Source organism: Numenius arquata, chromosome 1 (genome assembly GCF_964106895.1).
Source record: "Numenius arquata chromosome 1, bNumArq3.hap1.1, whole genome shotgun sequence".
NCBI lineage: Eukaryota > Metazoa > Chordata > Aves > Charadriiformes > Scolopacidae > Numenius > Numenius arquata.
This window is the reverse complement of record NC_133576.1, coordinates 70,791,270-70,807,758: the sequence shown is the minus strand read 5'-3', so window position 1 is coordinate 70,807,758 and position 16,489 is coordinate 70,791,270. Positions and strand designations below refer to the sequence as shown.

The 16,489-nt window shown below is 43.1% G+C and overlaps 1 protein-coding gene across 1 annotated transcript in view; it reads left to right on the top strand.

Annotated features, from left to right (window-relative positions):
- Positions 1 to 16,489, top strand: part of TBC1D8 (TBC1 domain family member 8) — a 51,513-nt gene that overhangs the window by 30,106 nt on the left and 4,918 nt on the right. Inside the window, exons 6-16 of the mRNA XM_074159029.1 lie at positions 2,939 to 3,146; positions 4,325 to 4,519; positions 5,309 to 5,491; positions 5,901 to 6,051; positions 6,939 to 7,153; positions 7,987 to 8,104; positions 12,342 to 12,627; positions 13,136 to 13,265; positions 13,556 to 13,654; positions 14,200 to 14,268; positions 15,643 to 15,883. Of these exons, the coding sequence (XP_074015130.1) occupies positions 2,939 to 3,146; positions 4,325 to 4,519; positions 5,309 to 5,491; positions 5,901 to 6,051; positions 6,939 to 7,153; positions 7,987 to 8,104; positions 12,342 to 12,627; positions 13,136 to 13,265; positions 13,556 to 13,654; positions 14,200 to 14,268; positions 15,643 to 15,883 (1,895 nt within the window). The remainder of the gene's footprint in view (positions 1 to 2,938; positions 3,147 to 4,324; positions 4,520 to 5,308; positions 5,492 to 5,900; positions 6,052 to 6,938; positions 7,154 to 7,986; positions 8,105 to 12,341; positions 12,628 to 13,135; positions 13,266 to 13,555; positions 13,655 to 14,199; positions 14,269 to 15,642; positions 15,884 to 16,489) is intronic.

The following is a 16,489-nucleotide window of genomic DNA, read 5'->3' as shown; positions in this document are numbered from 1 at the left end:
TACTTTTAGACATTTTGTTAGTCTTGTGTGTTATTTCCTTTAATTTAAAACTCTTGGAAGGTAACCCAGGGGTCACACACAAGGAGTTATCACAGTTCAGACTTGCCGTTTGCTTTGAAGTGCTGGAGTTGGCGGCAGTCCAGGATCCCGTAACATGCAGGTTGGGAACTGCGCTCAGAAAGAATTGCTGAGTCCTCTGGAAAGCAGGGAACAAGACAATCGCATCTTCTCACCTTTTATTCTTGTGATACATGTGTAAAGACTCGATAAACATTATTTTTACATAATGAAAGCATTCTTTTTTTTTTTTCCTCAGTACAGCTCAGTAGGCTGCATTTGCTTAAAAACCAAACCAAGGTGGAAGTTGTTAAGTTTGAGGAGAACGTTTCAAACAGACTGGGCTGCAGGTAGAAAGGCTGCATTTCTGTTTGGTGCTGCAGGTATTGTGAAACTCAGAATGGAAGCTGTGGGACCTGGTGATGTGGTCCCACAGTCACTGCATCTTTGCTGTATCACGTTTTAACAACTGCCTGTCTTGTGTTAGGGGCTAATTCCATTTGTGGTTTTTTTGGGGGTTATAGGGTTTGAGTTTTTTTAACCAGCTCTAATTTTGTTTGGCTGTATTTATGAAGGGAAGCAATTGCTTTAAGCCCTAGAATTTGCCAGCCTAACAGGAAATCTTTTCACGATGTGCCATTTTCTAATAACGCTTCTCATTTGAGCCCACAGAGGTAAGTGCTGACAGCATTTCATCCTCGTGCTACCGTTTTTCTTTCCGGGATCCCTCCCACCAGCAGCCTGGCCCCTGTTTCAGCACTTATGTCTGGGGCAGCCTTGGCTGCGGTGTCGTCCCTGCGGTGGCCCTGCGTGACCCTGTGTCATGAGTCATGGGGGGAACAGGCAGTTTCAGGGATGTTGGGGTTGGCAGCCTTCCCCCGGTATAGGGTGAAGGGATTGGATGCAGTGCTTGGTGCATTTACTTAGTTTCAGATGCAGGAAATGTCATTCTTCAGCTTAAAAACCTGTGGCTTCTTGTCTGAAAGGCCCACACCTGGAGCCTGCAGCCTCAAGAGGTGCAGCAAAATCCTGAAGACTCAGAAACTGCAGATTTTGGAGCATGAGAAACAGTCAGCTCTTAAATAAACAGACAATCTCTGCCTCAACAGAGGTTCCACTCTTCTGTGTAATGCCTCTTTTCACATAAAGGTATAGAAATTTTAACAGCCGAGTAGATGCAGGGAGGGTCTTACCTTCTCAGCACAATAGCAGGAGAGCACAGCTGTACCCAGACCTGACTGCAGATGCTATCAGCAGCATTCATCTGTGCTGTGCAGAAATGGAAAATATTTTAGTGGTGAGTTAACTAAAAGGCATATCCTGATCCAGCTTTGTCACAATAGCAGATCGCTGCGGGCACTTATCAGAGTTGCTCTCGCTGTGGAACTTTAACTCGGGAGCAACCTTTTTGTCTTCCTTCACAAAGAGGGTTTCTCTTTGTTCTTTGTGAAAAACAGGAGACTATTTGTCTGTTTTCCTTGGATAATGTTATTAAGGAAGATAATGTTTGAGAAGGAAACAGCAGCCGAACGCTGGTCGAGCTCATTCTGTCTTTTCTGTTGGTCGCAGATACAGATCCTCCCTTCTCAGGTCTCAGTTTGTTCTGGATTGTCTTCCTCCCTGTTTCACGTGGATTTAGTTTTCTCTATGGATTAAACGGAAATAAAACAAACAAACAAACAATTGATTTACTTACTGAAGCAGAAGCTTCATCTGTCTCAACTCATTTGTAAACAGCAAGGCTGGGGTAGGGGGAAGGTGTCTGCAGAAGAGGAGGGTGAAGGAAGGAGCGTAGAGGGGATTTACAGCACCAAGGTACCACTCCCTGTTATGCTTCAGCCCACGCTTCAAATTCTTTCAATGGAACAAAGTCAATCTTTTTTTTTTTTTGCTTTTTGCCTTTTTTTTTTTTTCTTAAGGTGAATCATGTTAGGAAAAATTTACTTGGTGTAAAGAAAATGATAGAATTCAAGCCCTAATGTTTCTGGGGCTGCTGTTGGTGAGCTAATAGCCGTGGCCTGTTTGTAATGTAATTGTATAGCTCTGTAAATTACCGCAGACTTCTTCATTAAAAAAGGAGGAGAAAAAAAATTCCCAAAGCCAAATCTATGTAACCATAGTTCAGTAATGAAAGCTTCATTTATTTAAACTTTTTCACTCCACATAAATGTGGACGGGTGGCTGGAAGGAAGCCAAGTCCGAACTGAATGTAGCTGCTGCTGTTGTTCCCAACTGAGTCTTAAGTGACCTGAAACTGTTTTGCGTTTTCAACTGTCCTGAGGGCTCTCGGAGGCTGATACCTCTGCATGTCAAGGATGTGATGATGTAAATGCCACCATCGTTAACTCTTCTGTTACTGACCACTTCGGAAGTACTCGTTGAGCAGATGCATTTACGTTTGGGTGCAGATGCGTGTTGGTAATGCTACTGGGAAGGGAAACAAGGAACATAAAGCTAATCTCCATTGCTCAACATATGTTCATCAGATGAAAGATTTAGTTATCTCCTGGGCATTGAAACCTGTAACTCTTTGAGGCTGGAAGGTGGTAGAGCGGCCATAGAAAATGCATGGTTAAATAATAATTACAAGAACCCCAACAACAAACCAGCTGATTTAAATTAGTGTTCTTTCCTTTCCTAGTACTACAGTAGTTGCTTTTGATCCTATTGTTAGACAAGCATGTGTTGATGATGATGATTCTTGTTTGTATTTCAAAGTCGGTCTTCTATCAGTCTATTCACGTAGGCAGTGAAGATTGCTGTGCACGGTGCTTTTACTCTGTATCCCTTGCTCTTGGTGGGGCTAACAAGAAAACAAACTTTGCGCTTGATGTCCTGGCTTTCGGGGTCTTGTGATTCGCTCTTACTGCTTTCTCTTAAGGGATCTTGAAGCCAGAGCGCAGAATGAATTCTTTCGGGCCTTCTTCAGATTGCCCAGGAAGGAGAAGCTGCATGAAGTTGTAGACTGTTCTCTCTGGACGCCGTTTAGTCGCTGTCACACAGCGGGAAGGATGTATACTTCAGACAGTTATATCTGTTTTGCCAGCAAAGAAAATGGCTGCTGCAATGTTATCATCCCACTTAGAGAGGTAGAGTTGTTTGTTTGTTTCATTTTGGGTCCCTATCTGCTTTTTTCTGCTGTAAGCATCCACTGTCACTTGACTTACCTGAAAACTACCGTTTGATGAAAAGGAGTAGGATGCTGCTTGTGTGTATTGGGCATACAGGATTGTTCTGAAGCTTGTTTTGGGACTCATTAGTGCATGAGTTCCTACAAATATGTGTGGGTGACCCAACATGATCCCCAAAGTGAAGTATGAACAGGGAATGCAGCAGGACAGAGCACTGCAAAACCAGTCTGCTTGGTCCAGGTCTCGGACAGTGCTCCTCTCCAGCCTCCACAAATGCCTAAGTCCAGGTTGATGTTGATGGCGTCTTCAGCTTGGACCCTTCTAGCATCCTTTCATGGGATCAACACTTAGAAGTGTTGAAGCTCTTCCTCCATAGACAAACTCGAGCAAACCTGTGGATACTTTGCAAACCTGTAGGGCAGAGAGAAAAAGGGGATGTTCTGGAGGCAATGATGAGCTGCAACATTTCCATGAAATCAGAAACTTATTTAAATGGAACGGAGGATGCATGGGAAGGTGGTGGGAGTAGAAGAGGAGAAGGAAGCTGTCAGCAAACACCTGCCTGATCTGCTGTGGATACAAGGCTGCTATGATCTTTTAATTAAAGCTTTCCTTTCATCCTCAACTAATAACAGAGTAACATTGAAATATCCTAACTGTAGCAACGTATCTTCCACTGTTAACAGAAATAGACAACAATAAGAGAATAGTGTTATATACTTAATCAGAAGCAACAAAACAACTGTTTTCCCCTGTCCTCAGGAGTGTGAAAGTAAATTTTCTCCTCCATCCTCCAGAATTTGATGCAGTTGATAATTTTCTAAATCTTGTTTTAATCATCAGTCCCCTTTCTTTTTTCCCCTTGGTCCACTCTCCAGAAGTGGGCCTCAGAGTCTTTCAGAAAAAGAAAAAAAGGTAGTTGAGATACTTTTTGGTGCCTGCTTTGAGCTTTTAAAGAGACTGTGAACTTCAGGTAGTAGGATGTGTCTGATCAAGGAAAGCCAATATGAATAATCATGTTTAAAGTATGTGTGTAAATGAATGCTGTGTTTTTACGTTTTGGTACATGCAGAATATTTTAAGATGTTTCTCTGGGTGTGGTGCATAATGTGTTTTCTGTAATGTTTCTGGAAAAGGTAATCAGTATAGAGAAGATGGAGGACACAAGCCTTCTCCCTAATCCCATCATTGTTAGCATAAGGAGCAAGACCGCCTTTCAGTTCATTGAGCTGAAGGACCGTGATACTTTGGTGGAGAACCTGCTCCAGAGGCTAAAAGAAGTGAACTCCAGCAACCCAGTGCACTATAACAATTTGCAAAATAAGAACCAGGTACTGAACATAAATTATTCTCTGATTCTGTTTTTCAAATCCTAACCAAAGTAGAAGGTTGTCTGGTAGCTTGTCATCAAGGACACTTAGAATTTGCTATCAGCTTCTGTTTTAAACAACCTTTTTTTCTAACATGGAAATGAATGATAATTTCTATAAGTCTTGAGCAAGGACTTTCCTCCTGAAAGATGTGAAAGGTTTTGATGCAAAAGGCAAAGGCTAACCCAGCTCCATGTCTTGAAGACAGCTGAGCACATAGTTCTTAAAACTGTAGAATCATCTAGGTTGGAAAGGACCTTTAAGATCATCGAATTCAACCATTAACCTAACACTGCCAAAACCACCACAAAACCATGACCCTAAGCACCACGTCTTTTAAATACCTCCAGGGATAGTGATTCAACCACTTCCTGGGCAGCCTGTTCCAATGTTTCATAACCCTTTCGGTGAAGAAATTTTTCCTAATATCTAGTCTAAACTTCCCCTGGTGCAACTTGAGGCCATTTCCTCTTATCCTATCGCTTGTTACTTGGGAGAAAAGACCGACCCCCTACATCTCTACAGCCTCCTTTGAGGTAGTTGTAGAGAGCGATAAGGTCTCCCCTCAGCCTTCTTTTCTCCAGGCTGAACAACCCCAGCTCCCTCAGCCTCTCCTGATAAGTCTTGTGCTCCAGACCCCTCACCAGCTCTGTTGCCCTTCTCTGGACCTGCTCCAGCACCTCAATGTCTTTCTTGTAGTGAGGGGCCCAACCTCTTCTCAGTTGTTACCACTTTGATTCTGTGTTGCAGAACACTCTTGCCTTTGGATCCACATGTGTGCTCAGGGACGGTGAGTCTGCGTGTCCGGGAACAGAGGTTTCACAAAGTAAGGAGAGAAGTGAATGCGGAAAGGAGGGCAGTTATCTGCTCAGTGCAGAAGCACTAAGGTCGGATTTTCATCAGGCAGGAATGGCGGGCCTTGATTTTGGAAAGGTATGTAACATCTGGGGGAAGATGTAGGATTTGTTTTTTTTCTCTTTAAAAAAAAGCTGGGGTAACATTCAAACAGATAATCCTTTTTAGTAAAATGAACTCTTTATTGGGTGGAGAAGTTACATATGGAATGACAGCTTTTCTATTTGCTTGGATTTTTTTCTTCTCCCTCTTCCCAGTTTCTTTCTGGTGAATATTTATATTTTTCTCGCTGTCTGATCAATTCTGCTTGCCCCTGTGTGGTGAATTCCATACGCAAAATCGGGAAGTTGTTGTCCTTAGAGCAGACTTCCCATATCCATTGGTAATGGAAATACCGTGCAGAATTTCTAATGTGTAAAATGTTTCTGTTTACCAGTTCTCACATTCACACAATTTGTTCTTTTCAAAGATACCTTCTTGTTCCCAGTCTAGGGAGCAAATCAAAGAGAGTCTGTGGGATGACCATTTTGTAGAATATGGCAGAACCGTGTGCATGTTTCGGACAGAGAAGATCAGAAAACTTGTTGCAATGGGAATCCCTGAATCCTTAAGAGGCAAACTCTGGCTGCTTTTCTCAGGTGAGCACCCTTAGAAAAGTTAGCTGTAGGCATCATCTGATTCTGAACATGGCAATACGTTTAGGCAAGAAATCTTCCAAGGGCTATTAAATGTCATTTACATGATAGTGCTTACAGAAGAGAGATGATCAGCTACTGAACTAATAAGTGCAAGGAAGTACCTACGTAGATCTGTAAAAATTTTATCTCTGGACAATATGACATGATGTGCAGAAGAATTGAAATAACATCTGCTTCATCTGTGTAATTTAAAATTTAATGTCATGTTTTCAGAAAATAACGTTAATCTTCCAGCAACAATTAGATTGTAGCATAAATATTGATTTAACCCTAGACAAATCAAATTATTGCAAAATAATGACATCTTAAAGTCAGCAGCCCTACTCCTGCTTCTTGTTGAATGTTGGCAGGGGTAACAGAAACTGGAGATGCAAAAAACAACTTGTTTCATCCACAGATCTGGAAGAGCTAGAATATGTTTACAATATGATCTCATTTAGTCCTTGATCCAGTATATGACATGTTCAAACATTTGTAAAAAGTATTCCTTCACGTGGGGGTTTTCCTCCTTGGAGGGTGTGAACAGCGCTGAGTACATTTCTCCCAGTAATACTTTCTGCTGGGGAAGTTTCCTGCTCAATGCCAATATTAAGGTTTTTTGAATGATGTTGCATCCTACAAGCTTTGCTGATATTTATTTTGTTTTCAAGACACGCATTCTGCTAGGACTTTTATTTCTTTTACATCTAGAGATTTCACTAAATTCACAGACCTTGGGGGAAACCATCTTGCTTACACCTTTTCGAGCAGCAATACCCACAACACTAAGCGTAGCATCGTCTTAATCCGCTTGCGTCTTCCTCTTCCTCTCTCCCCGCTCCTGTCAGACGCCGTGACAGATCTTGACTCGCATCCCGGTTACTACAGACATCTGGTGGAGGCGTCTATGGGCAAGTGCTGTATGGCGACAGAGGAGATCGAGCGTGACCTCCACCGCTCGCTGCCCGAGCACCCTGCCTTCCAGAGCGAGACGGGGATAGCCGCCCTCAGAAGGGTGCTCACGGCGTATGCGCACAGGAACCCCAAAATTGGATACTGCCAGGTGAAGAACTCCCAGCAGGGTAATGCCTGCTGCTTTCCCCCCGCCTCTTTCTGCTCTCAGTTTTATCATTCTCTTGGGAGTATTTTTAATGGAAGTTTTGATAAATAACGTCTTTTCAGTTGTGAAAAATACATAATTTTAGCTATTAAATGTCATTTACTCCAGAAAACAAGTGCATAGGCTGGTACTCTGGCTTAACAAAAGTCTTCCCTCAGCATTTTGCAAACTGCATTTAAAGGAGGGGAAAAAATATGTTTCTTGATGCTTCTATTTGTTTGAAAGTGCGTTTCTTACCCAATACTTGGAGACAGTGCAAAGTAAATTGGCCTGCACAGGTGGGATTCACGTAGAACACTGGGGCAGAGGTTTAGTGGACTAAAGTTCTGCTCCTTTCTGCCAAAATTGATGACAAATTCTGAAGTATTTTACCCAGCCAGCCAGCTAAAATAATAAGTCTACCTTCTGTGCAGCTCCCTGAATTCTGATTAACATCCAGACGCGTTACCTTCTTTCAAAATACAAATACAGGGAGGGAGAGAAAGCAGACTCAGAACATCTTGCACTATCGGCTCCTTACTTTGTACCTGGGCAAATCCAGTACTGTGCTTTTCTCTGTTGTTTGCTATTGCTCTACATAAGCTTGAAAAACTTGTTATGCCTTTCGGTTGGAATTATGTATTCACTATTACCTTTCTTTTGCCTTTTTTTTTTTTTTTAAGTTGTTTACTTCATGTTAGGCTACTTTTCTTTCTTTAAAAATAGCTACAATTTAGGTTTTGTCAGTTGGATTTGCTGGCACTAACAAATGCCATTTTCTTCTTTGCCCTTGTAAGTCTATGAATATTTTGACCTCCGTGTTGCTGTTGTATGCCAAAGAGGAAGAAGCCTTTTGGCTACTGGTTGCTGTGTGTGAGCGAATGCTGCCAGATTACTTCAACCAGCGAGTGATAGGTGAGCTTGTGCCTCTCTTCTTGCTAATTGGGAAGGGGCAGCCGAATGGCACTGGGGTGAAGTAAAATGCTCGAGGTCTTCTGAGATCCAGACTCCATGGGTGAGGTGGGCCATTGACTTGTGTGGTGTGCAGGGACAGCAGCAGTGGCTGCGCAGGTTCCAGCTGGGCTTGTTTTTGTTTTGAAGGGTTTGAACTGCAAGAACTATAAATATATGCTCAGCTTTTACAATTTTTTTTTCCCCCTGTTGGTCAGAAGGAGGTCGCATTTTGCCTGTTAGGTAAAAATAGAGGAGCTTGCGTGTCTTGGTTAGGATTGTTCAGTGTTAGAGACTTGAGCTGTTTTAAACGGACCTAGGAAAGATCTGCTAGGGTAGCTATTTCTGATCTGATGTCTCTGCATTGCCTGGCTGCTGGAGTATTACAGGCTTGCATCTAAACTGGCCCTTGGTAACGAGGGCTGGTACAAACCCCTCTGAATGTGAGATGCAGCATTGAGAAATAAGCCCAGTCGCTCTGCAGTGCGTGCCTTGTACTGCACGTGCTATGTTCTTTGCAATGCAACTATTTTTAATACTGTTGTGCAAACACCTGCCTAACCAACAGGAAGGAGGGGCTGAGCAGCTTCATGCAGTAATTGCAGGTATGCATACAAGAAAAAAAATTGCTCTTTGCAGTCACTTTACTTTCTCCTCTTACAGAAACGCTTGATAGGTTTTCCCTCTTTAATGCTAGCCTTACGCTTTAGTTACAGTGTCTGCTATTACACCATCACTGTAGCGAAGGGAGAGATCAGGGTCACTTGTGAGGATGGATAGGAGGAAATCCCTGGCAGTAGTAGTTCTGGGAGCTAGAAATGATGCAGGCACTTGCATGCTGCTTGGGGAGCAGGAGAAGGTGGTGTCTGAGAAGTTTTCTAATCTTTTGCTTGGAGGATAGGGTGTCTCTCCTGACACTGCTGCTGCAGTTACTGTCTTGTCATTGAACTGGCAGGTAAGGTAAGTTAAAGCAGCGTTACTCCACAGTTAGCTGGATGTGGTGCTTTGAATGCCATTGGTATTTTCAGCTAGTGGATTGGGCACTGTAACTGTCCCACTTGTCAGAACTTTGGTTCTTGTCTCCAAGCGTGACTTTAAACTGCTATTTCAATGACTTCCACATTCGTCTGTCTCCTTCCTTGATTAAAAAAGAAACACAGCTTTATCTGTCGTGCATTTCTAGATATCATCAGTCTAGGGCCTGCTTTGATTACTGATGACTTTGGTGCTTGCTGGGTTATTGCCCGTAAGTTGCATTCTTCACACCCAAATAAACTTGAATGATCCCATGTGGACGACCATATCATGTCCCTAAATTGTGCCTAATTTTGGGTTTCTATCTTGCCTGTCACTCATCATGGCTACAGCCCACATTGTTTGAGTGCTTATAGTCTTGTTTGTCCTGTCTCTCCATTTTCCTGTCCTCTGTACCTAAAGGAAAGGGCAAGTAGTACCATGACTCTAAAAAAGATACTGCCAAGGCTCACCACATTGCAAAGAGCCAGAGGCTTCAGCTCAGAAGTTCCTCTGCTCCCCTTAGTCAAGCAGTGTAGTTTTGCAGCATGGTTGCTTCACTGAGCAGTTACTTCTGCAGCTCTGATATACCCTAGACTTTAGCATGGCCAAATCGGTGCTACTGATCTTGTCCACCCTGCCCCTCCTTCTGGTTCCTGTTGCTTGAATTAGTGTTCTTGGCTTCACATTCCAGTTGACCTTCTTTTTTTTTTGATTTGCAACTAGCTCTTGTCTAAACTTTGTATTGTTTCTTCCTGCATAACACTTCCAACACCCCACTTTTCCTCTTTGTCCGCACTGCCAACACTGTTGTCCACATTTTGATCTCTCTGTAACTTTGGTAATCTCTGACCTTGGTACCCGTCACTGTGCTTTTCCTCTTCAGTGTTAGCCAGCAATCTCTGCAGTCCAAACAGCTACTGAATTAATGACCAGGCCTTCTTAGTTCCGTCTTCGCTTGGGTCTTTTCTTTGTGGCATTCAGAATATTTTTAAAATTTATTTATTTTAAAATTTTGCTTTCTTAGCAAACTTAGGCAATTTGGTCCTACTCAACCTTTTTACTTTGATCACTCAACCATCTCCCTCTTGGCCGTGCCAGCTATGACCACTCTGTCTTTTAACAAGCATCTGCATCATTTCACTTGCAAATGGAAAAAGCCTGCAGGCAGGGCTGGCACTTGGTCTCTCCTTCAGGAACTCCCTCCGTCCTTTTCCCTTCTGTAATGCATAGAGGAAATTATAAGCAGATAGCTGCAAGATAGAAGCAAGTTGTACTTGGGTCAAGAGCGGTGACAAGGGTCACGCATATGTTATTCTTGTGTTACCATGACTTTTCCATCCTCTCCATAAACCAGCAGGCCATCTCACCCCACTTTATCTGCTAGAATGTCATCGTTCCGCTATCATAATTCTTGAAACAGTGAAAACCTCAGGTCATTTCTCTGATTTGCCTTTTCAGTCTCAGAGGTGTCATTTAGTTTGCATCTTGAGTCATCATTTTTTAAATGGATACCCTGGCATTTTCCTGCCTTGCTATGGTTTCATGCTAGAATACATTAGAGGTTCAGTTGCTCAGATATCATGGTTTCTGGGACCCTAGTGAAAAGGTGGGCATAAAACTCACTTTGAATACACATGCTTGACTTTCGTCCACTGTGTCAACATTTAATTATAATATGATCTTCTGCAAAAGATGTGGGCAGCATCGCACATTTCTTTTAAACCTCTGCTTTTACCAATCTCTCACGTGCTGCCTCTGAGCCTGGAATGATCTTTTTATACGTGTCTCCCTATCTGTCTCTGGCTTCTTTCAAATACCCCTAAAACCGACTCTATTTTTTTGGTCTATGTTAACTATGACTGTTATATTTAGCTTGTTAAAAAACAAACAAAACCCTGCCCTCTGCTGAGTAAACCCCAGCCTGTTTTCTCCTCTGTTTTCTTTACCCTTCTTATTTATGACCATCTGATGTGAGAAGGCTATCTCTTCAAAGCAAAGCACCATACTTGATGTGTTTCTCAGAAGCTCTTTGCATGTCCCTGGGCACTTATTTTTGATTTGTGGTGCTGTAATGTTTGTTCAGCCACCAGCAAAAGCTTTTTGTGGCTTGATGTGAACAGTTCTAAAGACAGAGAAACGTCATATCTGTTATTTTATGATCTGGATGCAAAGCCAAGAGATGCTGGCTGTCTGCCACAAATTGTCCAGGTTATAATCTGATTTTGGACAACAGAAGTTTTGAGTGCTGAGGGGATATATGTCTCGGGAATTTCATAGCAATTAAAGTTGTCTCCTAATATTAGCGTAATAGGGACTATGAGAAAGAATGACTACATGAAATAACTTGAAAGGAAAGATAAAACAATTGAAAAGCTAACTGCATTTTGTATTCAGGAACAATTTTAACTCCCACCATCATCGGTTAAAGCTCCTGATGTGGCAGATCTGGTTTGTAGATACAGGCCTTTTCAACAATATGAAACTATATTGATTCTACAATAGCTGCTGACAAAGCAGGACTGAGCTAGTAGCTGAAACAGAGCCCGAAATCTGCTGCTTTTGGAAAGACTGGTTGGGACAGTTAGGAAATCTTATATCTAGGCACTGCAGAAATCTTTTGTTCTTAAAATATATGTATGCGTGTAAGTATATATTTGTGTTTGCTCATATATTCATGTGTAAATATTTTTCTTCCTGCTTAGTGTGTGTAGCCATATCTGGATTTCCATCTTATATTTTCTCACTTAGAATGAAAGCTCTACTGCCCACTTGCTGGAGTACATACACTGGAGAGGAAAGTGTACTGTCTTCTTTTCATTGCATAGAGCCCAAGCTGAACAGTAAAATGCTTTAAGATTGCTTTCGCTAGCACTTTATTATTATGTGCTCTTTTAGCCAAAAACAACAGCTGCTGCTATCACTGCTTCATTGCACCCTAAAGGCCCTTAGCAGAATCAACACGACCTTTTTGCAGAAAGTTGTACAGTAAGGATTATGGACATGAGGGTTGGGGCTGAGATCACAGCAGGACGATAATGGGATTTTTTACTCTGGGTGTGCGCGTATCTTGTCAGTTTAAATTTTAAGAAGGTTTTGCAGTTAATAGTTGACAGCGATCGTTAGCTTTAAAGAATATTTTTTCCTGTGTCAGTCCTGGCTAATACTGATTCTTTATGACCTGCAGGTGCTCAGGTAGACCAGTCGGTGTTCGAAGAGCTTATAAAAGAGCAACTTCCAGAGCTGGCTGAACATATGAAGGATCTGACAACCTTAGCTTCCATCTCTCTTTCCTGGTTCCTTACCCTTTTCCTTAGCATCATGCCCCTGGAAAGTGCTGTGAATGTTGTGGACTGCTTCTTCTATGACGGGATCAAAGCCATTTTCCAGCTGGGCTTGGCCATACTGGAAGCCAACGCCGTGGACCTGTGTAACAGCAAGGACGATGGGCAGGCCCTGATGATCCTGAGCAGGTATGGCCACGCAGGAGTGCTCCTTCCACCGAGGACTGTTCTGCTGTAAAACAAAGGCATTTGGGTGCTGCTGTGATAACTACGGGGCTCTGTAGGCACCAGCAGGACCCTCTGTGTTACCTTGCTGCTGCTTTCACAGTGTCTGCCTTAAACAATGGGCTTTGTAGGTCAGACAAGTAGGTGTTCTGGGAAGTTTCCTGGCAGCGCCAAGACATGCATCAACTGCGTCAATGTGCAATATTTACTGCTGCTCTTCGTGCCTTCCCTAGAGTGACGGGCTTCCTGCTCCAGACTTCAAGGAGACAGAAGTTTTCTTCCTTGGGCAGCGTTTAGTCATTTGGCTGGCTTGCCGTTCCTCGGATGAGTAATCGTGAAGGCGTTTTTGAAAAGCCTAGCAGCCTGAAAACCAGTTTATTTCTAAGTCTGAGCCATAAGATTTGTTTGCTTATTTATCTTGAGAAGAGCACAGTGCGAAGTAACCTGTGTTGCTTACATTTCTTCCCTTCAGGTTTTTAGAGCACGTCAAAAACGAGGAGAGCCCTCTGCCACCTATTGGTAACCACCACGCATTCTTCAGCGACGACCAGGAAGCCTCTCCAGTGGCTGAAATAGCTAACCTGATTCATGACTCCTATGAGGTAAGATACTGCTCCGTGTCTACTGATCAGTTAAGTTACAGTTTTTAAAAAGAGAAAGGTTAAATTTAACATGGATGTTTTGGAAGTTAATACATATCTTTACAGATTCCTTGAGTAAGTGATCGGTGCTAGGTGTAGTATAAATACCTCCACTGACAGATCAGTTAGAGACTGGGTATGCTTTTTCTTCAAGGACTCACAACACTTTAAAAGTTGTATTTCCAGTAAATGAGAAATACAAATATCATAAACTACTGTAAAAATAATAAACTTCTGTTCCTCCCTTATAGAAATTTGGAGACCACTCTGTGGCGCAGATAGAGCACATGCGCTACAAGCACCGAATCCGTGTCCTGCAAAGCCACGAAGACACAACCAAGCAAAACGTGGTGAGTAGAATATGATTTTGACTGAGGTAGCTTAACATCTCCCCTCTCCCCCAGCACTATCAGGCAGCACCACCAGATCTTGGAAAAAGAAAGGATCATTACTGACTCTGGAAACAGCTCTTCCCTGGGATGCTTGTGGGTTTGGTTTTTCTTTTGCAGCCACATGCATTAATTTCTAGGGTGGCTTTAACATTAAGAACAACTGCAAGACTGTCCAGCCCAGCACCTTGTCTCTGACCGTGGCCCGAGGCAGATGCTGGGGAAGAGTGTAAGAGGAGAGCGAGTGCGATGTGATGCTTCCCTGGCCTCCTGTGACCCATAGCTTAGGGACTTCCTGTCTTTGTTTCTAATAGCCCTTGAGGGATTTATCTTTTCACAGATCTGTCCAACCAGTGAACCTAAAGAAGGGGGAAAAATTGCAAAAGTTTTTCAATACTGTGGTTTTCAGCTGTATCACATAAATACAGCCCCTGCGGGGCTTGTGGGCCTATGTGTGGTCACAGGAGAAAAGATTGTCACTAATACGTTTTTTCTTTCTTTTTAAGCTCCGAGTTGTCATCCCAGATGTTTCGATTCTTCCTGAAGATTTAGAGGAATTGTATGACTTGTTCAAGGTTGGTCTACCTGTAAAGTAGGGGATGCACCTATTTGAGGCTTCTGGGCATAACTTCCAGCTATTGCTTAGCAGAGACACCTCAGACCTTGAGTCCTCTGCCTGGGAGATGCTTTTCAGATGGGACTTTGTCATTTTGTCCTTTCTGTGGTCGCCCGCCCAGTTGTTAAAGAGCAATAGTAATGTACTGATCCTTCAAAGGAGAATTGCTTCAGAGCTTCCTTTCTAACTTGCTGCTTGGAGATGGTCTGTGATAAATTAAGTTCTGTAACTTTCACATGCAGAATAAATTAAATAATGTGTAGCTTTGCTAACTGGGAGCTCTGCAGTACTTTTAAGCCCTGCTCTGTCAATGCTCTTTAAAGGCAGACTCTGTTTTCCGCAGGGGAGAAAATCTCCATGAACTTGTGTCCTTCCTATTTGTTCCCAAATTTCTAATAGTTTTAGGTTTGGTTGTGTTTTTTTTTTTTTACAATTAAAAGCAGTTTCTATCTCAGTTTTTTTCTGTCAAGCTGTTTGATAGAACTGTTATAAAAGTTATTTGTAGGCAGGGACATCTAAGCTTATGCAACTATACTAGATTTAGAAGTCCAAGCATGTAATTATCGTCCTTAATGGACAATTTCTTTTGTGTATTGTTCATAGCCATAAATACTAGCTACTGAGAATATGACTGTGGTATGTTCTTAGCTTTATGTAGCTTTGTGGCTAAGAACAGCTGTATCCTCGGTCCATTAGTGGTTGTGAGATGCTGCTGCTGGGGCTTGCTCTTCAGTGCTTCCTTCTCGCTCCTTGCTGCTGTGTTTTTGAGCTTTGACTGGCCTGCACTCCTCCCCTTTCCTCATTTTGTTTCTTGGTGGTAGTTCCTTTTTTGTTGGCTCCTTTGATCCCCTGGGACAGCTTGTTTTGTTAGGACTCTTTGTTCTGCATCAGCCTGTCCCTAAGGGAAGACCAATAGGGACGGTATCCAAACAGAGAGGTCTGAGGGAGAATAAATCAGCAGGTTAGGTCTCTACAATGCTTACCCTGGATTTTCTCTGACCCTCTGTACCTTTGGCTAGATATCCCAGACCAGATGTGGGTAGTAGAGTTTCAGTACCCTGCAGTGAATTTCTTCCAAGAATCTGCCTGGTCTCCCTTCAAATTTATTAATTATCCACTGGAAATCATGAGAGCGCTTGGCTGCTTTAATTGAAGATTCATACTTTGCTTTTTCTCCCAGAGATGGTCTTGGTATCCTTGTAACACCTCACGCAAAGAGAATTATGAGCATTTCCAGCATACTTTGATGTGAATGCCTTTTTCTGCCAGTTGCTCTCTTCTCTCTGATATGGCACACTGCAATCTCCCTTCTCCCGCCTCTGATTTCTCCTAGAGGGAACATTTAATAAGGTGTTACTGGGACACAGCGAGTCCGGTCATCGAGCGCCACGACCCCAGCAGGCCGTACGCCGAGCAGTACCGCATCGATGCCCAGCAGTTCACTAACCTGTACAGGCTGGTCTCGCCCTGGACCTGCGGGGAGCACACTGACGTCCTCGCCCAAAGGACCTTCCGGCTCCTGGACGAGAACATGGACCAGCTGGTTGAATTCAAGGGGCTCGCCAGCTGCTTAGGTATTGGCTCCTCTAAGGGGCTGAGGGTGGGCAGGAAGGGGGTGGCACACAGGCAAGACACATGTTAAAATGCCATACAACTGGCAGGGGAGGATGCAGGCAGACAGTTTTCTGTTGTTCCAATCACCTGAAGTCGATTAGATTTAAAAAACAGCTTAGGGATGCGATTGAATATTGTATTAAAATACTTGATTTCTCAGACAATAGTGATTTTGTTGAAAATATTTTATGAATTAAAATTATACTTGGATTTGCATGGAAGGCTAGGAAATGCTTCAGAAGAAGCATGGTCAGCGGGTTGAGTGAGGTGATTCTGTCCCTCTACTCCATTCTCGTGAGACCCCCACCTGGAGTACTTCATCCAGCTCTGGGACCCCCAACATCAGAAGGAAATGAAGCTGTTGGAGCGGGTTCAGCAGAGGGCCATGAAGATGATCAGAGGGCTGGACCACCTCTCTTAGGAGGACAGGCTGAGACAGCTGGGGTTGTTCAGCACAGAGAAGAGAAAGTTCCGGGGAGACCTCATAGGGGCCTTCCAATACTTGACGGGTCCCTACAGGAAAGATGGGGAGGGACTCTTTATCAGAGTGTAGTGATAGGAGTAAT